The sequence below is a fragment of the Canis lupus genome, chromosome 38 (genome assembly GCF_003254725.2).
Source record: "Canis lupus dingo isolate Sandy chromosome 38, ASM325472v2, whole genome shotgun sequence".
NCBI lineage: Eukaryota > Metazoa > Chordata > Mammalia > Carnivora > Canidae > Canis > Canis lupus.
The window spans coordinates 2,530,682-2,554,425 of NC_064280.1; the positions used below are offsets into that span (position 1 = coordinate 2,530,682).

At 52.7% G+C, this 23,744-nt stretch overlaps 1 protein-coding gene and 1 long non-coding RNA gene across 2 annotated transcripts in view; one reads left to right on the forward strand and one right to left on the reverse strand.

Annotated features, from left to right (window-relative positions):
- MFSD4A (major facilitator superfamily domain containing 4A) overlaps positions 1-21,378 on the forward strand; it is a 29,476-nt gene extending 8,098 nt beyond the window's left edge. Inside the window, exons 2-10 of the mRNA XM_025421103.3 lie at positions 2,807-3,005; positions 3,627-3,887; positions 6,905-7,073; positions 7,493-7,608; positions 8,940-9,113; positions 13,138-13,285; positions 16,515-16,585; positions 17,940-18,060; positions 19,194-21,378. Coding sequence (XP_025276888.1) covers positions 2,807-3,005; positions 3,627-3,887; positions 6,905-7,073; positions 7,493-7,608; positions 8,940-9,113; positions 13,138-13,285; positions 16,515-16,585; positions 17,940-18,060; positions 19,194-19,249 — 1,315 coding nt within the window. The 3' untranslated portion in view covers positions 19,250-21,378. The remainder of the gene's footprint in view (positions 1-2,806; positions 3,006-3,626; positions 3,888-6,904; positions 7,074-7,492; positions 7,609-8,939; positions 9,114-13,137; positions 13,286-16,514; positions 16,586-17,939; positions 18,061-19,193) is intronic.
- LOC112643217 (uncharacterized) lies at positions 11,372-16,935 on the reverse strand. Its single transcript, XR_003125715.3, has 4 exons — positions 16,733-16,935; positions 16,477-16,599; positions 13,496-13,649; positions 11,372-13,272 (listed from the first exon to the last, which is right to left on the reverse strand). It is a non-coding gene; the product is annotated as an uncharacterized LOC112643217 (long non-coding RNA).
- Positions 21,379-23,744: the final 2,366 nt, after the last annotated feature.

Consider the following 23,744-nt stretch of genomic DNA (forward strand, 5'->3'; position numbering starts at 1 on the left):
TCACGTTCTAGCCATGCCAGCTGTTCACTGCTCGCTAAGCCTGTCATTCAAGGCTCTGCAGACTCTGGCCTTCCACTCCCTCCTGGCCGCCCCTCTCTCGGGCCTGCCTGGGTCTGTGGCCCATCACCAGCCCTTTTATTCTCTCTCTCTCTCCTCCATGGAAAAGCAGCATGGTGTAGGGATTATCAAGACAGAAAACCTGGGTTTGAGTCCAGACTGTCAGCTTCTTTCTTAGCCTCTCCCAGCCTTAGTCTGCTTGTGGTTCAAACAGGCACAGTTGCAAAGCCTATTGCCTTGGGCCTGTACACAAATGTCAGTTGCTATTTTTTTTTCCGTAGTCTTCTTTCCACTCTCATTGACTGATCCCAGGTCCCATTCCCTCGGGACTTTGCTACAAGACTGATTTTTTTTTCAAAGATGTTATTTGTTTATTTGAGAGACAGCCTGAGCAGGGGTGGGGGGCAGGGGGCAGAGGAAGAGGAAGAAGCAGACTCCCCACTGAGCAGAGAGCCCGATGCAGGCTCTATCCCAGGACCCTGAGATCAGGACCTGAGCTGAAGGAAGACAGTTAACCCAGTTAACCGACTGAGGGCACCCCTACCGAGCTGATCATTAACCACGTTAATGAATCTAGGTTTTGCAGGGCAACGACGATGATGGGTTAATTCTTCAAGGGTCTGTGCACTTAGCTTGGGGCAGCCACACTTTACTGCAGACTGGTGAGCCAGGTGGTGGAAAGGTCACCCCATCCCATGTGCCAGTTCAACAGGGAGAATGGTTGAGGGGGAGACAGAGGACCCACTTGCTATCCTTGAAGTCCGGCCAGCCAGGAGGCAGGCTGCCTGAGGGAAAGAGAGAGTGAACGATCATGAGAAGCCAGCCAGTTTCATCACCTGTAGAAATGTGGGCATCCCCTCTGTGCTGGGTGCCAGGGAGCAGAGAGAGACTTGAGACCAGGTTGCAGGAGGCAGATATTCAGGAAGGTCAGCGCGCAGCCTGGGCGTTCAGCTCCAGGGGCCGGCGGAGCAGGGGTGCCAGGTAGAACTGGGGCCAGGAGAGACCTGAACAGGCCTCCCCACAACACCATCCTCCCTGTCCTCCTCCTAGTGGCTGGGGTGAAAGATCATGGGAGTCCCCCCTTCCTGCTCAGAGCTGGGAACAGACAGGGGTCATTCATGATCAGTGATCTCTCCAAGAGATCAGTCTGAGAATAAGAAAAAATAATGAACTAGTGCTATCAGCAGAGCCCTTCTGACAGAGGATTTGATCAAAGATGGGCCAAGCAGAGAACCAAAGGGGTCAGAGGCAAGAAAGGCAAGAACCTCTGGGGAAAGATGTAGCCTGGGAGCTCTCCTGAGGGCCTCTCTCTTTGCCCTAATGTGCTGGCAACAGACCAGTCTTCTTGCCACAGGCCCCTGCCCCGTTTTCAGGTCCAGCAGCCAGAACAACTGTTCATAATCTGAAAATTATAGCTCTCTCTTCCAGAAGTTTTTTTTTTTTTTTTTAAGTAAGCTCCAGGCCCAACATGGGGCTTGAACTCATAACTCTGAGATCAGGAGTAGTGTGTTCTGCCAATGACCCAGCCAGGTGTCCCCAGAACCTTCTTGCTATCCAATGTCCTTTACCCACATCAGTCTTTCAGAGTGGTTCCGGAAAATACAAGGCATCCTTCTTTCCTTAGAGTCTGGTTATTAGGTAGGGTGTACCAACAAGACCCTGATGGAGCCCCGGACGGTCCGTCTACTCGCCCACTTGTGCGGGAACAGGCCCTCAGCCTGCCTGTTGTGGGCTCCTCTGCGGGAAGGTCACCTACCAGACACCTCTCAGTGAGGACAGCCACCAGTCCTCCCTTCCAGAAACTTGCGGAGCCAAGATCTCTGCCCAAGGGCTGGAGGGAGGAAGGAAGGGTGCCAAATTACCCAAATTCCTTGGCTGAGAGCTTTGGTTCAGGTGGCTTAGTTGACATCTGTAAAGGGCCTGGCCGTTTTGCCCTTCCTGTGTGGGGAGAGCGCGTTGCAGCCCAGCTGGTGCGGGTGGGGGTGGGGGGTTCGGGTTCTACCCCGTCCCACCTCCAGTTTGGTGCATATGGCACAGTACCCAGAGACACTCAAAGTAGATTCCCCTCGCACATCCATGAGAGGGACAGAAATATCTCTGTGTATTATAGTTTATAAGTAAAGTAAACTATTATTTTCCCGTTTTTTTAAGATTTTATTTGAGAGAGAGAAAAAAGAGAGAGAGAGAGAGAGAGAATAAACATAGGGAGGCAGGGAAGGAGTAGGTTCCCCACTCAATCCCAGAACGCTGGGATCATGACCTGAGCCAAAGGCAGACAGACGCCTAACAGACCTAGCCACCCAGGGGCCCCTTATTTATTATTTTAAAGACTTTCTTTATAAGTAATCTTTACGCCCAGCGTGGGACTCGAACTCACAACCCTAAGATCAAGAGTTACAGGCTCTATCAACTGAGCCAGCCAGACACCCCTGTCAGTAAACAATTTAAAATTGCTTGTAAGTAAAATAGTAGCAGTTACGCTTTGTTAAGTGTGCACTGTGTGCCACTTCACATGGTTTCTTGAGTTCTCACAGCCACCCTATGAGGAGGGATGGTTACCTGGGAAGACCAGGGCACAAGAAACGTCTCACCTGCAAACCTCTAGTGAGTGACAGAGCTTCTTCCACAGTCCCCTGCCCCCTCCCACCAGAGGCTTCTCCAAGGCTGTCCAGCCAAGGGAGGACATGGAGGAGGCTCTTGATTTGAAGACTCTAGGCAGCCCCTTGACCTCACCCTTCTACTACTGCAGCCTGGCCCAGTCGCTATGGGCCCTCTTCACATCTTCCCTGGCCATCTCACTGGTGTTTGCCGTCATCCCCTTCTGTCGAGACGTGACGGTGCTGGCCTCTGTCATGGCGCTGGCGGGCCTCGCCATGGGCTGCATCGACACCGTGGCCAACATGCAACTGGTGAGGATCTACCAGAAGGATTCAGCCATCTTCCTTCAGGTGAGCCCACAGGCGGGCATGGGGCTGGGTGGTGGGGGGCTCCCTGGGTGCTCTCACCTCTCCCAGTCCCCTCCCTGGGGCTAGGTGTCTTTTCATATAGGCCAGGTGATGGTGCAAAAAGGGCACCAGGGACTCAGTTCAGTGTGGCTGCCACCAGCTGGGCCACACTGGGACGCTCTCTTTGGCCTTGAGTCTCGTTGTCTCTAAAATGAGGTCACGCTCCCTGTGCGCAGAGTGGTCGGTCACAGGAATCCAGGTGCTCCGGAGAGGAGGTTCTTTGTGAACTGGAGAGTGCCATGATGGCATGGTTTCTTGCTGCTTTCTTGGCTCCATCCCCCTCTCTGTCTTTCTCTTCCTGTCCAGTCCTTCCCTTTATCAAAAGCTCCCCTTCCCTCTGGGGTGGTAGCTGGTTGCGGTTAAGTTTTGGGAAAGAAGGAAGTGGGAGAGATGGGAATCGCCACTGTCACCACGTTATCCCAGGGCCAAGACAGTGGTTGAGAGGAACTTCTCTGCTCCCCCCTCTGGGGCCAGGCAGGGGCTCCCCAGATGGGGCACAGAGTGGGGGATGGGCTACGAAGCCTGGGCCATCCCCCACCCGTACCACTTCTCTTCTCTCCCCAGGTTCTCCATTTCTTTGTGGGCTTTGGTGCTCTGCTGAGCCCCCTTATTGCCGACCCCTTCCTGTCTGAGGCCAACTGCTTGCCCGCCAACGGCACAGCCAACAGCACCTCTGGCAGCCACCTCTTCCATGCGTCCAGGGTCCTGGGCCAGCACCACGCTGAGGCGTGGCGTTGGTCCAACCAGTCGCTCTCCAGGCTGCCTCCACAGGATGGAGCAGGGACCCGCGTGTCGTATGCCTTCTGGATCATGGCCCTGATCAACGTGAGTGCCTCTAGGGCAGGGCTGGGTGGGGACAAGTGGGCAACCACACATGCCAGTCCGCACCAGCTCCCAGCATAGGTTCTTCTGATTCTGAGCAACGTGCTGCTGGGCTGAATGTGCCCTCAGGAAGGCCAGAGCATGGGAAACTGACTCCCTTAGGGATGCATCTGAATGCGAAGGTCACAGGAGGACATCTTGAAGGTCCTCAGTTGTGACAATCTATGATTGTGATCTCAAAAAAAGGGAGGTAGAGCCGTGAGCAGGCTCAGCATGATGGAATCAGGGTTAACTTTCAAGCCATCTGAGACTCCAGGGGAAACCAGCTCTTTTCCTCTGAGGCCAAATGAAGTAGATCCTGGGACGGCGCACCATGGGACCTGTCAGGCTCTTCCCCGGGGTCCTGCATCGCCGCTAGGATTCTCTGGTGCCCTGCTGTGAGGTGGGCTCCTGTGAAGGCCAGGGGATGGACACGATAACTTCCGGGATCCTGCCTACACCAAGGCTGCCCTGGAGCAGAGCTGTCATCTTCCCCTGTCAGCCTGACTCTGTCTCTGGCTGGAAAGCTCTGGTGCTCTGCAACCCTAGACAGGGCCCCCAGAGTAGCACAGGCTAGGGCCAGAGGCACAGGCAGGGAGACTCCCCTGCCCTCTCTCCAGCTTGGGAAGCACTTGTCAGGAACACCAGGGAGTGGCCCCGGCCTCCTGGCTTGGGCCCGCCTGGGCCGGAGGTGCGGAGTATTCCAGATGACCATTTCCCTGGGTGATGGAGGCACCTGATGGCTTGTCACGACTTGGGGCCTCGGTGTGCTCCGGGCAGACTCGTCACCCCTCCAGAGGCAGGCAGGCTGGGTTCAGGCACCCAGCTGCTGTCGGGCCTCAAAGCGATGGGGTGCATATCGCAATGAAAGGGGTCTTTGAGATCATCCAGTCCCACTGAGCACGAGGGCAGGGGTGTCATACTGTCCCTGGTGCAAGGGCCTGATAAGTGCTAGGAAAACGTTGGCTAGACTGGAGCCCTGACTCCCCGCACAAACCCCCTTCCTGTCTCTGTGCCTGGCGGTGCTTGTTTTCCCTTTCTTCTCCTTTGTAACTTCCCTCTCCTTGTACTAGAATCTTCACTCGGGGCTCTCAAAAACGCTCGCCCCTCTTTTGCTCTGTTTTCTGCCCATGCCAGTCATTGCTTTGAAAACGATACAGCTCTGGGCCTGTGGCTTCCAAGGGCGACCTGCAAGGGGAAGGAGTAATGGCCAGTACCATGTCGAAGCTGAGACTCCAGCACCAGGAAGCCAGAAGGTCCAGCTTAAGCTGAGGGATGTTTTTCTCTTGCCCCTCAAGGTGCAGACTGGAGGCACTTTGTTTGCTGCAGGATGTCCGGACTTTTTATATTGGTTTGTTTCTGAAGATAAACAGTCCACCACAGAAGAGAATGGGGCTGTGCATGTTCACACACACACACACACACGCACACGCACACGCACACGCACACAGCCCACCCAGCACTCTCTGACTCTTAAGGTGGAGCTTGCCTTCTCTGAATGGGCTACTTACAGAGACAGGGTGTGTTCTGAGCGGCCCACACCAGCCAATCCCCCGTGGAGCCCTTCCCACCACCCGCCTCCCTGGAAAGCCCCTCTGCAGTGACCAGGCTGTTGAACAGCTGCTTCCCCTTGGCCTTCACCCTGGCATCCAGCCATTGCAGGCCTCTGTGTGATGGTTTCCTGTTTCCCCCATCGGACTGGACTGGAAGGAGGGCTTGTCTCCCCCGTCAGACCCGGACTCCCGAGGGCAGGGCTTGTCTCCTCCCACTCGGGCCTGATTTGCTTTGCTGTCCGGGTGCTGCATCTGACCCGGACTCATCTTTGAGTGTGGAGGGAGGCTCCCAACGTGTCTGCACCAGGGCGGTGTCCAGAATCCTGGGAAAACAAATCCCGCTGCCTCCTGCCTCCACAGGGGCTTCACTGGCAGGCCGGAGGGGGCCCCCCACAAGGCCTCTGAGGGAGCTTCTGCAGCTCCCCGGGCCGCCTCTCTTTCCTGAGCGAAAGCAATCGGGATGGGGCTGTGGCAGGAAGGGCAGAGGTCAGACTTGATGAAGCGCTTCCTGGCAGCCAGGTGGTTAGATGCGGGCAGGGCACCTGAGGGAGGCGGTGGAGGCTTCTCCAGGCAACGGCAGAGGCAGGAGACATTTCTCATTGCTCTGGGGGGTTCTCGAAACCCAAGCAGCTCCGTGTAAATAGCAGTGCACGGAACGCTGGGCTTGTGTGTGCGTGTTGCTCAGAGCACTCATCTGTCAATCAAAAGCTGTGCATGTCTCTGCTTTCCAGTTTGGACACGAAGCCCCTGCGGACAGCCTCCGTACCTCCAAGGGGGCAGATAACATCACCCAGATGAGCCCTGAGGTGGCGTCGGCCCCAGAGTCAGGGTGCCCGGGCTCCAACCTGGGGTGCCTGGGCTCTGCTGCACGTCAGCTGTGTGACCAGGCACCAACGCCCTCTGGGTCTGCAGCTTGCCTTCTGGTCTCTTCCCATTGTAACTGGTTATGACCGAGTGCTAACTCTGAGCCTCAGTCACCCCGCCTGGAAAATGGGGACAGTGACCAAAAGCAAGCTGTCAAGCTGTCTTTGTAAAGTGTCACATGATCTACCAGCACCAAGCAGCACGGGGGCCATGCTTTGGCACCATTCAGAATAAGGATCTTAGGAACGAGTTTCTCTCTGGCACCCCTCCTGTACCGGAGGCCTGCTGTGAGTCCAAGTTTTGCATGTGACAAGGAGCTGTCTTCAGGAAAACGGATGTGGTTTAGGTTGGGCGGCAATTAAAACAGCCTGCCCTGGGTCAACACACCTGGCGGCATGAGCCAGGGCCGGCCTGTGAGTGGACACTTGGAAAAGAGCCGCGTTCCATCAGGACCGTGGGCGCACATGCCGCGAGGCCAGGTGGAGGCGTGTGCAGCGGGCCGGGCACGGGAAGGGGACAGCCTGATGGGACCAGGGCTCTCCTGACCCTCTGCCCACCCCTCAGCTCCCGGTGCCCCTGGCTGTGCTGTTTCTGCTGTCCAAAGAGCGGCTGCTGGCCTGCTGCCCTCAGAGGAGGCCCCTGCTCCTGTCTGCAGATGAGCTCGCCCTGGAGACACAGCCTCCTGAGAAGGAAGATGCCTCCTCCCTGCCCCCAAAGTTTCAGCCACACCCAGGTGGGGGCTCTAATGAACTTCCATGCCCACAGCCCCGCACCGAGGCTTCCCTTGCCCCGGAGGGTGAACACAGGTCACAGGGAATGATGGCTGGAGACGAACCGTGGCCACTGATGGTCTCGTGAGGTCATGGAGCAACCTGGTCGAGAGTAGGGGAAGCAGGCTTCTGGTTCCAGCCTCCCTTCTGCCTAAGCCTGCCTGTGTCACCCGGGGCAAGTTCCTGGCTCTCTTGGAGTCTTGCTTCCACCGGGACTGAGATGGACAGGGGCTGTTGGAAGGTGGTTGGAAGCCAGAGAAGGTGGGGGGCAGCGAGTGGTCCCCATTCTGCCGGGCTCTCTACCTCCCAGCCGCTCCCCCTGGGCCTGCAGAGGAAAGGGAGCAGAAACTAAGACTCACCCCTGTTCTTGTGTCCCATCCAGGGCACGAGGACCTGTTCAGCTGCTGCCAGAGAAAGAACTTCAAAGGAGCCCCTTATTCCTTCTTCGCCATCCACATCACAGCCGCCCTGGTCCTGTTCATGACCGATGGGATGACGGTGAGCTGGCCTGTCTGCCCTGAGACTCGAGCTGGGGGTGGCAAGAGAAAGGGGAGCACCAGGGTTTCCTGGGGACCAAACCTGTAGTACAGTCGAATCAAACATTGAAGCTAAGTAAAAGTTCTGGGGGAGACGGTCTGCAGAGTTGTTCGCAGCCCCTCGGTGCTGTGGTCTTCTGTCCCAGCCCTCTGTTAAAGACAGAAACTAAAGTTTTCCTTAACTCTCTGGATAGGGGCTTCTCTGGTTTGCTGCCAAGTGCGGGCTACCCACCTTTTTTTAAAGGGGCAGAGCCCAGGGGCACCTGCATGGCTAGTGTTGGTTGAGTGTGTCTGACTTTGGCGTTGGTCATGATCCCAGGGTCCTGGGATGGAGCCTCGAGTCTGGCTCTCTGCTCGGCGGGGAGTCTGCTTCTCCCTCTCCCTCTGCCCTCCCCACACACCCCACCCCCCTCACCCCACCCCTGCTCATGCATGTGCTCTAGCTCTCTCAATTAAATAATTAAATCTTTAAAAAAATAAACAAATAAAGGAGCAGAGCCCTGTTCCTCCAGGTAGAGGTCATGCCATGTAAACTTGAAGGCACTCTGCTTCCTGGAACACATTCCAAACCTGGACTTCTCAAGCCATGTTGTAAACAAGCTACAGGCAGGCTCTGGGCCCAGCTCTGTATTTTATTAGTGACCTCTATTACACTATTGTGTCTTTCTCCAGAAGTCTCTTAGAATTAGATCAGATACCTTTGAATGGCTGATTGATTAATTGATTGCCGTATCAGGGACTCTCCAGAGAGAAGGTCCTAAGAAAGAGATGACCCAGTGGGAAATACTCATGCCAGTACTGGTTGACTTTCAACTCTGTGTGACCTTGGGCAGCTCACTTCTCTCTGCCCCCTCAGCTGTGAGATGAGACACTCTTACACACCTTATTTGCAGCTGTGGTACCCTTCCTTCGACAATAAACTTTCTGTGGGATCCTCCTAAATCAGGCCTGCGGTGGAACTCTGCTCTGGCTGAGGGGTGGGAGCAGTGCCCTGTAGGCCCTGACCTCTCAGGACCCCCTGTGGAGACCTGGAGACACCCACCTCCCTACCCCCCACATCCCCAGGCCTGACCCCCTGGGCAGGTGCAGTCTGTAAGCTGTGGCACCATAGGTCCTAGCCTCAGCTCCGGCCTGCGGGTGTCCTGGCTTCAAGTCCATCTTTCTTTTATTGAACCTCTAGAAGCAGGACCTGTCCTCCCTCAGCCCTCAGCACATCTGCCCCCAACCTAGGTTTCCTTTTTGGAGGGTCCGGATGCCCTGCAGGTGTGCTCAGCAGGGCCCGTCTCTCCACAGGGGGAGTATTCAGCATTTGTGTACAGCTATGCAGTGGAGAAACCGCTCTCTGTGGGGCACAAGGTGGCTGGTTACCTCCCCAGCCTCTTCTGGGGCTTCATCACCCTGGGTCGGCTCATCTCTATTCCCGTCTCCTCCAAAGTGAAGCCAGCCACCATGGTTTTCATCAATGTGGTAAGTGGCCTCCTTTTACTTCTTGGAGACGCAGGAGGACCATTCTGTCCTGGCCCTACCACAGCCCCAGGACATTTGCTCGGGACTAGAGTCTGCCAGCAGGATGGGAAGGTAGTAGAGGGAAGAAAGCAGAAGAGAGAGACACTGGTGAGGAGGGAACAGAAATCCTATCTGTGTGACCTTGGGAAAGAAAGTCCCTTTCCTTCTGTGAGTCTCTGATTTTGTACCATCAAGAAAGGGGCTGCAGGAGGTGATTACTACTGTGAGTGGAACAGATCCCAGTGGACAACCTGCCAAGAGTACAGGCAAAACATGTGCTGACTGGGGTCCTCCTGTGTCACCTTGAGGCTCCGTGGGTCAGAGCCCTCTGGCCAGTGGAGACCAGGGGCGCCCCCATCCTTCAGAAATCACCGTCTCTGGGCTGCATTTTGAAACTCTCCCAGGCACTTCTTCTTCTTCTTCTTCTTCTTCTTTTTTCCAGGTGCTTCTTAAGTAGCCAGACTGGAATGTAGGATGGCAGGCAGGGAATTGGCCTGCCTGGAAGGCAGGGGTCCAGGCAAGGGGTAGGGTTAGACTATTGTCCTGAGATGTGTCCAGGTCACCGTCAATGACAAAGGGTCTAGATTATAGATTCCTGTAAGGCCATCTAGCCCAGACTCCCTCCAGAGCTCCAATCACCTCTCTAACATCCCCTCCAGGGAGTCCACGGTCTATTTAAACATCTCCAGTGACTGGGCAGTCGCTCCCTTTCTGTGTAGCCCAACCCACTGTCAAAAAGTACTTCCTTGACTTCTTCCGAGCATTCCTGTCATTTTTAAATTAATGGTCACCCCGCTCTCTGTTCTCCTGGGTCTCCACAATCACTTCCTGGTGAATGAATATGCAGTTTGTGCAGGGTCTGTGGGGAACTGCAGGCGTGCTGAGTTGCAGGCAATGGGTCTCTGCCTTGGGGATGCTTACAGTCAGCCTGGGAAGAAGATGGGCAGGGGAGGGCGTGAGTGTGCCCTGGCCTGGAGGGTCACGATGAGGTTGGCCGGCAGGTGGGAAGCAGGCTGAGTGCCACTGGCCCAGATGGGAGAGCCCCACTGACCGCGAGGAGAGCTGGTTGGTGGAGTTTGCTAGTTGGCCTTGGGCAGGCTCTGTCTTCTGTCACCCAGGCTAAATAAAAATAAGAGAGGTGTTCTTAAGATTCCCCCAGGCCTAGAGATTTTCAGGGTGACTCTTCAAGGCTTGCCTGGAAATGTATGGTTTGTAAGTGGGGTGGCCAGGCAGCAGGAGGGGGAGCAAGAGCACCACCATCAAAGCACTGGTCCCACCCCAGGCACACCCATTGCGAGCTGACTATCAAGAAGGTGCCAGCACCATGAGGGGTGGAGAGGTGAGTGTTCTGGGCAGAGGGCACTGCTGATTGAAAGGTCCCAACGGGGGAGCTAGCTGGGTGGGATTGTAGTGGGCAGGGTCGGCGATAGGATGCAGAGAGACAGCAGGTTGGGGAAGCAGACATGAGCTAGATCCTGTAAGGTCTTGTTTGGGGTTTTATTCAAAGTGGGAGAAAGGCCTTTAGACAGTGTTAAACAGGGAATGGACGTGATCTGCTTTGTATTTTAAGAGCACACTCCAGGGGGAGGGCCTGGGTGGCTCAGTCTGTTAGGTCAGGATTGAGCCCTGCACTGGGCTCCCTGCTCAGTGGGGAGCCTGCTTCTCCCTCTCCCTCTGCCTGCCACCCCCGTTGCTTGTGCTCTCTCTCTCTCTCTCTCTTTCTGTCAAATAAATACATTCATAAATAATGTTTTTTAAAAATTAAAAATAAATAAAAAATAAAAGCACACCCCCCTGTCGTGTGTGAGAGGAGATCTAGGAGGGGCAAGAGTAAATCACGGAGACAGCGAGGAGCCCCTCTTGCAGTCCAGGTGGTGGCAGCTGGATGAGGGTGGTCAGGATGGGTTTGGAGACACAAGAGTCTACAGCATTTTTTGGGTGGAGTTGATGGGACTTGCCCTTGGCCTGAATGGAGGCGGGGAGGGAATAAGGCCTTGAGGACTCCTGTAGTTACAGGGCTTTTGGCCACTGGGTGGATGGGCAGGCCATTCATGGACGTGGGCAGGAGGAGATCTGGGGGGAGGAAAAGCCACGTTCTGTCGAGACTACGTTGTTAGTCAGCCAGTCACCTGTCGGAGGGGCAGGAGGATGTGCAAGTCTGGAGCTCGGAGACAGGTCGTGGCTGGAAGGATGGATTTAAGAGGTTGGGCGTAGAGATATTTGGAACCATGCGCTGGACCAAAAGGGAATGCAGAGAAAGAAGAGCCAGGAGAGGCTGGGGCGGCGCCAACATGTAAAGATTGAGCAGAGGAGGAAGAAAGAGCAGCGAGGCAATGGGGCCATTTTCTGTGCCAAAGAAATACATTATATTTGGAACCTTAGCTCTGTCTACTTGTTCTCACATTTTTATCGCACAAGAGATATCTTTCGCTTTGCTTCTCCATGGGGAGGAGAGTTTCCTCCAGCGTACCCCGCCTCGGGCAGCCTTCTGCTGGCAAGCCCTGAGTCTCCGTCTCAGACTGAGAGATCTCGCAGCAGAGACTGAAGGGCCCATGAAGACGGGGGAAGTGTAGGGGGCTCCGGGGTTGCAATTGCTTGGCTCTTCCTCTAGCTGCAGCGGGTCCCTGGGATCTACCTTCGGGGGTGATGGTCCCTTCACTCCTCTGGCTCAGCCAGGGTGCAGCTGGGGCTGGAGGTGGTTTCTGACACACCTTCAGGCCCTCTGCTCTATAATTTTATCTTGTTTGTTTCTAGAAACAGAGATACTCAGCCACGAGATTTTTACCTGAAAGCCATGATTTTCCATGGTCTTCCAGACCCTTATGATTGGAGACATTAAAGGAAGCTCACACACACAAATTCAAGACTGATAGTTGTCTAGAGCCATGGCCCCTGCGTTGCTTCATTTCTCCACGACTCTTCAGTGGAGCTTTGGTAACCCACTTTGCAGACTTGGGGCTGGAGTCAGAGAGATCTAGGACTTCAAGCCCCAGACTTGGTACTTGCACCTAGGTCTTCTGCCTCCAGTACCGAGCTGCCTGACTTTCTTCCCAAAGGCATTTTGCATAGAAATTATTCAATATTGGGGCACCTGAGGTCATGATCTCAGGATCCTGGGATCGAGCCCCACATCAGGCTCCCTGCTCAGTTGTGTGTCTGCTTCTCCCTCCCTCTGCTGTCTGCCCCCCACCCCCGCACTTGTGCTGTCTCTCTCTCTCTCTCTCTCTCTCTCTCTCTCTGTGCGTGTCAAATAAATAAGATGTTTAAAAAAAAGAAAGTATTCAATGTTAACATAAAAACATTTTTAAGGAATTTAGGAAAAGCATGATCAAACAAAAATATTCCCCTGTGACAGAGACCCTTGCTGAACTAGAAAGATCTCTGGTCCCTGAGCTCATCCCAGGCGCCTCTAACCAGGGGGTGGAATCTGCTCAGGGCGGTCTGAGCTGGACCTGGGGGAGGCTGCCATAGCCACTGAGCCTCCCTCTGGGCGGTGTGCCTGGATTCTCTGAGGGTGGGGACCCCACCACCCACCCTCCCTACCACCCCCAGCCCTGCCAGCCTCTCCTGCTACCCCTGGGCTTCCTCTGGGAACTCATGGCTTTTAGGGCAAGAAAAGCAGCTCCTCTCGATGATAGTGGAGGGCAGAGAGCTGGTGCCTTGGCTGGAACTCCCCGTGCTCCCAGATAGGGCCTTGGGCCAGGCGGTACCCCTCGCCACGCTCCTCCACTTCTCTGCGTGGATGGCAGGCCATCTGCCCTGCGGTCTGGGTGGCTCCTCCTGAGCGGTCCTAGTTCCCAGGGCTTCCTTGGCGGCACCAGGAGCGAGGCTGCGAGGCGCAGTGCCCGTGGAGCCCACAGGGAGGCGTCCTGGTCACGCAGCGCTGCTCTGGGGTCAGGGAGGACCTTTCTGGAGCCTGAAGCCCTGCGATCCCCCTGCCCCGCAGCCCCTTCGTTGCTAATCTCCTCCATCCCCGCGGTTACAGGTGGGCGTGGTGGTGACCTTCCTGGTGCTTCTTGTTTTCTCCTACAACGTCGCCTTCCTGTTCGTGGGGACAGCCAGCCTGGGCCTGTTCCTCAGCAGCACCTTCCCCAGCATGCTGGCCTACACCGAGGACATCCTGCAGTACAAAGGTAGGTGTGCAGGTGCGCAGAGCGGGGAGGTACCCCCACCCCAGTACCACTTGCTCCCACCACGCCCCATCTCTCCGTCGTATCCCGGCTCTGCCGCTGCCCCCCTCCTCCCAGCAAGGCTTGCTTCCCCTCCTGACTGGTGGGAACCGGTTCCCGGTTCCTGAGGGGGCTCATTCTATCCCACGTGGCTTTCCCCATTCGACACCGTACCTGTGTCATGTGACGTCAGGCCACGCAGAAGCAGTACACTCCTCTTTCCTGTTTTCGATTCCGGGTGGCGATGTCTGCTGGCCCACAGCTGGCATTTTGTGTGACAAAAATTCCAAGTTCAAAGACCAGCAGGTTGCACAGGGAGAGTTATGGTCTAGGAAAGGGGTTTATAACTTATCAGCAAGAGCACCTCCTTGCTTTGCTCTTCTTGTGGATATGTTTGGAGGCACGAAGGAGTAGGGCAGCGTCTCCACCCTGGGTTTGGGGTTGTGACAGTGGGGTTCTTTGATGTCGGAAGCCTCGGATTCTCTCCACGAATCTCCCTCCCCTTTCTGTAGCTTCCCAACTTCATATAGCAAAGGCCTTTTTAAAAAGTGAGTTAATTAAAAATAATTATGTTGTGAACATTTAGCATTGCCCTTAGAAGTAACTAGAGTGCCCTAGGGTGAAGGAAAACCAACGCTGAGGAGGAGTGATTTCTCTAGGGGAGGAGGGGGTGGTGGAAACGGGTGTAGGCGGCGTGGGGGTGGCCAGAGCAATTAGAGCTAAACCCACTAGGAGAGGTGGGAGCCTGAATCCTTGAAACCTAAGGATGATCTCCAAACCCCAAGCGACCAAGTGAAGCAGTGAATTAATGTTGGCATCACACGTCACGCAGAAGATCCCCGCGTTTTAAGCAGTCAGCCCGCGTTAGAGGATAGAGCTACTGGCTGCTCAGTCAGGAGAGAATGCAACTCCTGACCCTGGGGTTGTGAGTTCAAGTCCCACCTTGGGTGTGGAGCCTACTTAAAAATTAATTAATTAGCTAAGCCAAATGCTAGAGTGTAATAACAATAATTGGGATTGGTTGATTCTGCTCGCAGGTGATCACTCAGATCCACCCACTTCTCCTCTCTCACCATCTCGGCCTCCGTTCAGCCTTCCCCATCCCGTGCCTGCTTGGAACACTTCACGGTGCCCAGCTTCTAATCACCGACTTCCCTGCCTCGGCAGGTGCCCACCTGTCCCCTTCACGTTTGCCTGCCTTGGTGGTTCTCAGTGCCGGTGCCACATTAGAATCCCCTGGGGCACTTGTCACACCTCCTCTCACCCTGCTCCCACCCAGGGCCTGCATCCTGGCCTTGTGAATCACTGCCGTTCCCTGCCTGCAGTGCCCGCTCCGCTCCATCCCGCCCCTGCACCTGCCTGCCTACTCCAGTCTCTCTCTCTCCACCCCTTCTGGAAGCTTCTCTAATCTCCCCTGGAAAGATGTGCCCCTCCCCTTTGTACTTGCCTCTCGTGTTTGACCTGCCTCATGACTTTTGTACCTGTTATCTGTGTCCTCTCCTCGATGACGTGTTCCCTGTGGGCACCAGCAGGGGACAAAGGCAAGAGCGTGTGCTTTGAGGTCATTGGCAGACCTGAACGCCAGTCCTGCCTGCACGCTTTCTGGCTTTGTGACCTCGTACGATTCCATTTTGTTCCCCTTTCTTAGCCTCGGTTTTCTCACCTACAAAATGGGGATGCACATACCCACCTACCCACCTATCGGATTGTGTGTGCATTTGAGGAGGAGACATAGAACACTTGGCTTAGCGGCTTAGTGGACTCCCAGGTGCTCAGCAGACATGTCAGCTCAGATCATCTGAGTACTCTTGGCATTTAGCTTCACACCCGTGCACAGAAAGTACTGGCGGGTTTTTGAATGAATGAGTGGACTAGACACGGGTGCTTCTGGAACTCAGAGAAGGGAACGACCAGTGTTCAATCCACATGTAGCTTCACAGAGGAGATAGGACGTGAACTGGCTCAGGATTTGGAAAGGCAAAAGGAAAAAGGAAAGGTGCTCCAGGGAAGGGCAGGGCAGGGGCAGGGGACACTGTGACAGCAGAGACATAGCGCTAGGTATAAATATAAGCCAGACCAAGAGAGGAACTTGAAGCACAAAGTAGGCAATGATGATCCTGTTTTATTCAAAAAACACAAGCACCTACCACAGGTTGGCCACTGGGCTAATAGTGTGTAGCCACTGAACGAAAATTCAAGGCACGGTGTGCTCTCATGGGCTTGCAGCCCCTCGGGGAAGGCTGCCTTGCAAACAGGCAGCCGGGTAAGGAGGAAAAGGTTGGAGGGGCCGAGGGAGACAGACAAAGAGCAACTTCATGCAGGTTTAGGGCCTGGGGGAGGTCTAAAGGAGGAACTTAAAAGGTGAACAGGAGCTTGGCAGATGGAGAGGAGGAGGAATAATGCTCAGAAGGCAGGGAACACACGTGTCAGAACCTGGCAGGAAGCAAGCTGGTTTCCCGGCGCTGGAGGGTATGGAGGGTAGACTGTGAGCAGGTTCAGAGGCGTCTGAGCTCTCAGCAGGGATGGGGTATAAAGGGCCCTGCAAACTACATGAATGGGTGTGGACTTTCTCCCCAAGGCAGTTTCCCGTGTGCCCACACAAGGCTGGGTACCACATGGCACTTCCTGCAGGGCCACCCTGTGGAGGAGTTCATGCCCATTTTACAGAAAGAGGGACAAGTGGCCTAATCTCATGGCTAGTAGCTAACACAGCTGGGCTCGGGACCCCAGACCATAGTCTGACCCTGAAGCTTGGACTCGGAGGGTCTGTGCCACGTTGCCGGAGCAAGCAGAGGTGTGGCCGGTCAGTGCAGCGCCAGGGCAGTGAGGACACAGGTCTGCCCAGAGCCAAGGGCTGGCCAGAGGAGGTCAGAAAAGCTTTCTGGAAAGGTCAGTGGCAGTCAGATTGGGAAGGACCCTTCCTAATGCCAGGCCGAGCAACTTGGAATTTACCCTGAAGACAACCCTGAGTACTTGAAGGTCCTAGGACAGTGAAAGCATAGTGACGGCAGGACCTACCATCCCCAAAGCAAAGTTAAGGACTAAAGTCTGAGAAATCTAAGGAACTCGAAGTAGTCCTCTTAGGCAGTCATACCATTTTCCAGAGTCTTCCCAGAAATAACTGGGCTCATACCAGCAGACTTCTGGCTCCTTACCTTGCTTTTACTAACCCAAATCCTTCTCTTTTGGTTAGGCTGTGCGACCACGGTGCTGGTGACGGGGGCAGGAATTGGTGAGATGGTCCTCCAGATGCTGGTTGGTTCGGTATGTGGGAGACCCTAGAGGAAGGGGCCAGTATTTGGGGAGCCCCCCTCTGAGCAGGTGGGAAGAAGCGGCCAGCCACCTTCTGAGCCCACCCTATCCCTTCCCTGAGGGTCCCACTCAGCAGGCAGGGCCCCCTCCGTCTGTTACCTGTTTCTGCTCCTGAGCCAGCCTTGCACACTGAACTTCCGAATGTGGGACCTGGAAATGTGAAGGGATGTGGGGTACAGTCCAATGCAAACACAAGGCCTCTCTGGGAGTGGGGCCAGCAGGTCCCCATGGGAATGTCACTTCGCTCCCAGAGCCTGGGACGGGATTCAGTGGAGTCGGGAGTTCATTTCCCACCCCTTCTCAACCTGCCGTCCCCACCCCACCTCTCCCAGCCTTGGCCGTCCTCCACGGGGCCCGCCGTCCTGCCCAAGTCTGCCCTGATCAACAGCCAGCTCACCCACTTCTCTTCAGACATCCCCACGTCTCCTCTGTTCACCAGGAAAAAAAAATACATCTGCTTTTTATTGAAGACTCTAAGGCATATATTGTTATCCCCCTTTTATAAAGGAGGATGCTGAAAGTCAGATAAATTAGCAACTTGCCCTTGGTCGGTCATGCTTCTAATAAGTGATGGGACATACAAACCTAGGTCTGTCGGTCTCTCCCAAATGTCCCTCATCACAAACCTCCTTCCTTCTTCTGGGGCCCTGCCAGGAGGGGGAAGAGCTGCACTGAAATGATGTGATGTCTGGGGTTTGCTTCAATGTAGGGGTACAGAGGAAATTGGTGCTAATCACTAAAGTCAGTTGATGGGTCCATGGGAGTTCCATAAGCTACTTTGGCCTGTGCTTTAAATTTTCCGGAGCACCTGGGTGGCTCAGTGGTTGACTGTCTGCCTTCAGCTCAGGGCATGATCCCAGGGTTCTGGGATCGAGTTCCATATTGGGCACCTCACAGGGCTCCTCTGCCTATGTCTCTGCCTCTCTCTGTGTGTCTCTCATGAATAAATAAGTGAAATCTTTAAAAAAAAATAAATTTTCCACGGTAAAAAAAAGATATATATACAAAATCCTTTGCAAAGTTCTGGTTAGGCCTTGTAGGCACAGAAACAGTATGATCAGAATTTAAAGAAAAATATGGAGATTTTCAGAAGGTTCCAGGGACTGCAGGGGCCATGAGGTCTCACCCCTGCCTCAGAGCAGGACTCCTGCCAAGCAGCCCCCCTACCTACCCATGATCCTGCCTATCGGCGTGATGGCCCTCCACCTGACTGAAAAACCTGCCAGAGGTCAGAGAAAGCTGCTTCCTCCGGTACACCTTCATGTGAGGTTTTGATGGTCTGTATTTGTGTTTTCCCCTTTGGCAGATATTCCAGGCTCAGGGCAGCTATAGTTTCCTGGTCTGTGGCGTGATCTTTGGTTGCTTGGCTTTTACCTTCTATATCTTGCTCCTGTTTTTCCACAGGATGCACCCTGGACTCTCATCAGGTAAGGAAAGAATCTGTTTCCCCACAGAGGAGGAAAACAGAGTGGGGTGAGGCTGTGGGAGATGCCATAGATCTTAGCACGCCACAAATGCCATTATGTTCCAAGTAAAATGCAAGGAAATGTTTATTTTTCTACAGCTTCCTTTCCCTCTCTTCCTGCTGTGCCATGCAATTGTCCGGGCTGGACTCTGAGGGCAGGAGGGAATGGGATAGGCTGACTCATGGCTTCTCCGTTAGGAGAGGGGCATGGATTGTGAGCTTGGCTTCCTGCATCCCACCATGCCATGGGACCACGGGCCAAGAATCTCTTTCCAGCTCATGTGGGGCCCTGAAGGGCAGAGTCTGCCTCCTTGGCTGGAATGCAGCCCAGAAGCCTAATTGGCCACCTCTTTGCAGTTTAGGATTTTGACTCCAGTCCAGATTTCTTTTTCAAAAAGAAATCCTTTAGGCCAAGTGGCAAAGGAAAGCTCTTTCAGGGCAGAGGCGCCTCCTAAGAATAGTCTCATTCCTGGAGACCCCAGGGAGGGGGAGTCCCAAAGCTGTTTTCATAACCCTGAGCCTCCCTGCCTTTGCCCAAAGATCCCAAAGTCCCAACAAGTATATCAGCTGTGCACGGAGCCGGTTCTTAAGGAGCCAGGCAGAGCCCTCATCCTCTCCATAAACGCAAAAAAAATCACAAAAAAAGAGTGGAAGGGACAGGTATCTGTAATCCTATCTCTCAGGTGGCCACTCAGTGTAAAGGCCCAGAAGAATAACGGGGGCCCCGTAGTTAGCACACACTGTACCCTTACCCTGCACCCCTCTCAGGGGGCAGGTACCTAGCCTGGCACTCAGCATGGAGGCTTCACTTAGGTTCCAGAAGCGTTTGTTAAATATGCAATGAGTAACACCTAATGAGTTCCCTATTCGTGGGAGACAGAAAGAAACCTCTATACCCCAAGTCCTAGACACTAGTTTCAACAAACTTCCTCCACCAATGGATGGTTTGCCAGAACTAGTAAGTCTGACTTTCTACTTGGCTCCCGGAGAGCCATAGAATGGCAGAGAAACAAAAGCCTGGGTAAGCTCTCAGATGAATAATTGCTACAGCTCATACACGCCGCTACAACACGCTACCTGTTTTTCCTGTTGTAGTTCCTACCCAGGACAAAGCCCTAGGAATAGAAAGCCTGGAGTGCTACCAGAGGTAAAGCTGGGTGAAGGGGGCCGGCGAAGACTTCCGGCCTTTTGAGCACACCCGCACGGACTGAAGTGTTCAAGATGCTTGGGGGTGGCGGTGGAGGCCATCTCTCCACACCTTGGCTTGGATCTTCTCCGCTAATCCTTGCTTGGGTAGAAGAGATTGAATTGACTTCTGGTACCTGGATCCTCCCAGGGCAAATCATTAGAAGTTTACTGGATGGATGTTCAAGTTCCCTGGTTCGAACCTTTGGTCACAACTGTCCAGGATACCCAGATGGGAAGGAAGAAGACAGCCATACGCTTCACTCCGTTGGCCACCTCTTGCATGGACCACACCCTGCCTGGGTTTAAAAATCACTTTTCATTGAAGTTTGGAAGAATAGGTTGAAATTGTAAAGTTCAATGATCATTGCTAGATGTAGATATATTTTAAATTAGTCAAAAACAAACCCCAAGTTTATGCCCTGGCATGCTCAAAAGATTGATGTTGCTTTTTACCTTTTGAGAGTCCAAAGTCCTGCAAATTCCTGTCGCTGATATCAATAGTTCATTTAAAATCTATAGCATCAAAAGGAAAAGTTGAATCTTGCTGTCTTTGGGACCCTAATTCAGTGGTATGCTGGGCTAGCTCAGACTATAAAAAGCAGATTGCTAAAATTTCATTTTGAGAACTGGCTGTGAAACACGGCCGTTGTTCAAAATTAAATTATAGAAACTTACAATTAATTACATTAAAGACAAAGGTAGTGACCACTCAAAACCCATCACTTCCTTAAAGTTACTTATGTGTGTTGTATCTGCATGGCGGAAAGGTATGCTTCTGTGCATCTCTTCCCAGCAGCACTTTCAGCGATCATGTGTTTGGTGGCTTGAGATCAGCCCTGGGGGTGGGGTATTCCCCCCACAGGACCTGGCAAATGCTGTCCATCCTGGCTTCCTCCCACCTCCAGCCGCTGGAGAGCCAGGTGTGAAACATCTGCCAGCATACCACTGCTAACAACAATGCTAACCGGCCCCAAAGTCATCTGGGAGAATGGGATGAAGATTCTGTTCTTTACTGACGCTGACAGTGCTTATAAAAGGTGTAGAAACGGCACTAAGAATTTCTCCAAAATATCTAATTTAAACTTGACATCTTTTATAGAGGGGCACAAAGCTCTTTACACCACGTCAAGTTGTTTTCTTTAACAAAAAGCTGGGGCTACCTAGTGATCCTGAGGAGGACAGGCTCCTGCCCAGGGCAAATCCCCCAGCAGCACAGAGAGAGTCCAGAGCTGCCGCTTGGAGAGGGTAGGAGCACTGAGCGGTCCGGAAGCAGTGAAGTGGCTATCACAGTGACAGTACATGCATTTACCTGCAGTTTTCCTGTGTATGTACAGATGTACGTGGTCAAACAGAAAAAGTGGATCCAGGTTCTCAGGAGCTGGTCTAAGCGGTCTCGCAGATCAGTAGCATTGTCATGTAAGCCGCTCCACCTGCCAGCACCATGTGTGCCCGAGGGACTCCGGCAGCCCTGGGGTGAGCCCTGGCCTCTCCCTCTAGCTGCATGGCCCTGGGCAGATAGATCACTGATGCTCTTCCGGCTTGGTGGTTGTTGTTGTTTTTAAATCCAAGTGACATTTCTAAAGGAACTGACCCTACCTCAAAGGAATTCTGAAAGAATTAAGTAACTTTGTTTGAAGCAATTCTCATTTGCCTGACACAGAAACTGCTTAATAAATGTTAGCAATCTTTATTTTTAAAACCTCATTAGCAACTTCAAAATTGCTCATGTGTTTGGTACATATTTATTGTAAGTCAAGCAGATCCAAATTCTTTTGAAAGCCAATGGTCTAGGGGTGTAGTTTTAACTATATTTGTAAATACTTAAAAGTATTTGATGGCTGCCAGACTTAAATGTTCAATCTAACCGGAGTGAGTGACTGACCTGGACAAAAAGAAAGTGGTTGTATTTTTCTTGTGGTTTTTCAAAATTAAAACACACACACACACACACACAATCCTTTTTATACAGATTTAGAAAGAAGAATCATTGGCTTTCTCTAAGATGTCATGATTAATTTAAGACTATAGGAAAACAAGATTGAAACAAATCTAAGTGTATCTTTCCTGAAATAAAATATTTTAAATTTAATAAGTGTGTTATCCATTATGGACAATTGAGCTTTTATATGAAGCTCAGAAACAAATGATCAGATATTTCCCAAAGAGTGGGATCTCTCAAAGTCAGGCTCACGCGGCTGATATTTTAGGAGAAACAACTCTCAGGACTAAGAATCACTATTCCCTCTTAAATATAATCAGAATAGGAGAAGGCAGGTAGGTTTTAATGCGACGCTTCAGAATCAGTTACAGGGCAAGTAGGGCTTTTCACCTGATCTCCTCCTGCTAAGAGTGTTGACATTTCAGAGTGCGGCAGGAGCCTTCCATCCCCAGCTTGGAATCTAATCCATCTGGATGCCAGACTCACTAAAGGAAGACAGAGTGAGTGACTTCGAGGTCATTCAGAGGATTCGTCTATTCATTTTAAAAAGATTTATTGAGTACCCGCTGTGTTCAAGGCGCTGATTAGGTGCAGAGATACAGCAGAGAATGAGCTAGAAGTCCCTACCTCACAGAGATTACACTGCAGTAGAAAACAGATGGACGGTAAGAACTACATGCCACAGGATGAAGGATAATTGAGTGCCACCGAGGAAATACAGCAGGGGAAGGGGGTGGGAAGAGGACTGTCCAGAGATGTTCTGGAAAGCCTTCATAAGGAGGCACCATTTGTGCTGGGACCTAAACAATGCAGAAACAGCAACTCCCAAGGACCAGAGAAAGAGCCAACTGGGCAGGGGCCAGGGGGAGAGCAGCGCGTGCTGTCCCTGAGGAGCAGCAAGGGGACCAGTGGGGCTTCAGTGTGGTGAGGAAGGTGGGTCAGGAGTCGGAAACAGGTGGGAGTGGCAGCCGGGGGCCAGATCATACAAGCCAGGGCAGGAGTACAGATTCTGTGGTTTTTATGTGAGATCACCAGGAGTTACGAGCAGGCAGGGCGCGTGGTCTCATTTACACAAAGTAATACTGTGGTGGTTGTGTGGAGGAGAAACTGCAGGACAGACGTGAGACCGGGACACCAGCAAGGGCACGACTGCCTAGACCTCGTAGGACAGGATGGTGGCTTGGACAATGTTGGTAGCGTCAGAAATAGCGAATGTGATCAGATTCAAGCTATATTTTGAGAAGTCCAAATTTGCTGATGGATTGGGCATGGGTGTGAGAAAGACGGGAATCCAGGATGACCCAAGGCATGTGGCCTGAGTTACTGGCCCTGTGATGAGGCCATTGTCCACTGGCAGATGGAGGGGGTGGTGCTCAAGAGTTCTGTTTCGGACATGTTCATTTTTTGATGCTATCCTGGATATCAAGAAGGCTGGTAAGTACAAGAGTTTAGAGCTTAAAAGTCAAGCCCAACAATAAATTTCACAGTCACATACACTTAGCACTTAAAGCCCTGAGACTGAAGAAAGACTGCCTAGAGAGAGAACGTAGGGAGACTAGAAGTTTGGGCCTTGCCAACCTTCAAACCAAGGTTTGAAAAAAGAATATGATCCCAGCAGAGCACGTGAGAGAAGCCACGAAGTAGGAGGAAGTTCGGGAGGGGTGTGGTCTCCTGGAAGGCCTCATGAAGAGCATCTCAAGGAGGAGGAAGTAACCAATGCCACCATGAGAGCTAAACATCAACCACTGGACTGGGCAGCATGGACAGTGACCTTGATAAGAGCAGGGTTTCTGGCAGTGATGACGTCTTCAAAGCACATGGGAATCCCATCAGCTGTGATGCTCCAGCAACAACCTTGACACCAATGCTTTCCATCTGGCAGAAATTATCTTTCCTGTTTCATTTTTCATTATACACCATCCTCTTAAGATTATCCCAAAGGAAGTCACCCTCAGGGACTCCAGTAACAGGGCACATTGCCCTAAGCGCAGGGCTTTCTAGGGACCATCATTGTGAGAGCTCATAACTGGTAACACAAGTCCTGGGAAATTACCCAATGTTAGGCTATTATTTTGTCATTAGATGCATCTATGAAATACAGAAAGTTATTAAAAAATGGACATTATGCCCCTCAGGAGGATGTGTCAACAATCAGAAAGGTTAGAAAATGGTAGATCAGACAAGCTTTTTTACTGAAGGATTTTTTAAAAAGATTTTATTTATTTATTCATGAGAGAGAGAGAGAGAGAGAGAGAGGCAGAGACACAGGCAGTGGGAGAAGCAGGCTCCATGCAGTGAGCCTGATGGGGGACTCGATCCCAGGACTCCAGGATCACGCCCTGGGCTGAAGGCAGGTGCTAAACCACTGAGCCACCCAGGGATCCCCTACTGAAGGATTTCTTAGAGCTTTAATCTTCTAATATGCATTTTGAATCTCCAAGAGGTGGCGACCCCATTTCCCAAACTTAATCAATCTCATGAGACTATTGTTTCAGGTAATATTATTTTGACCACAGTGG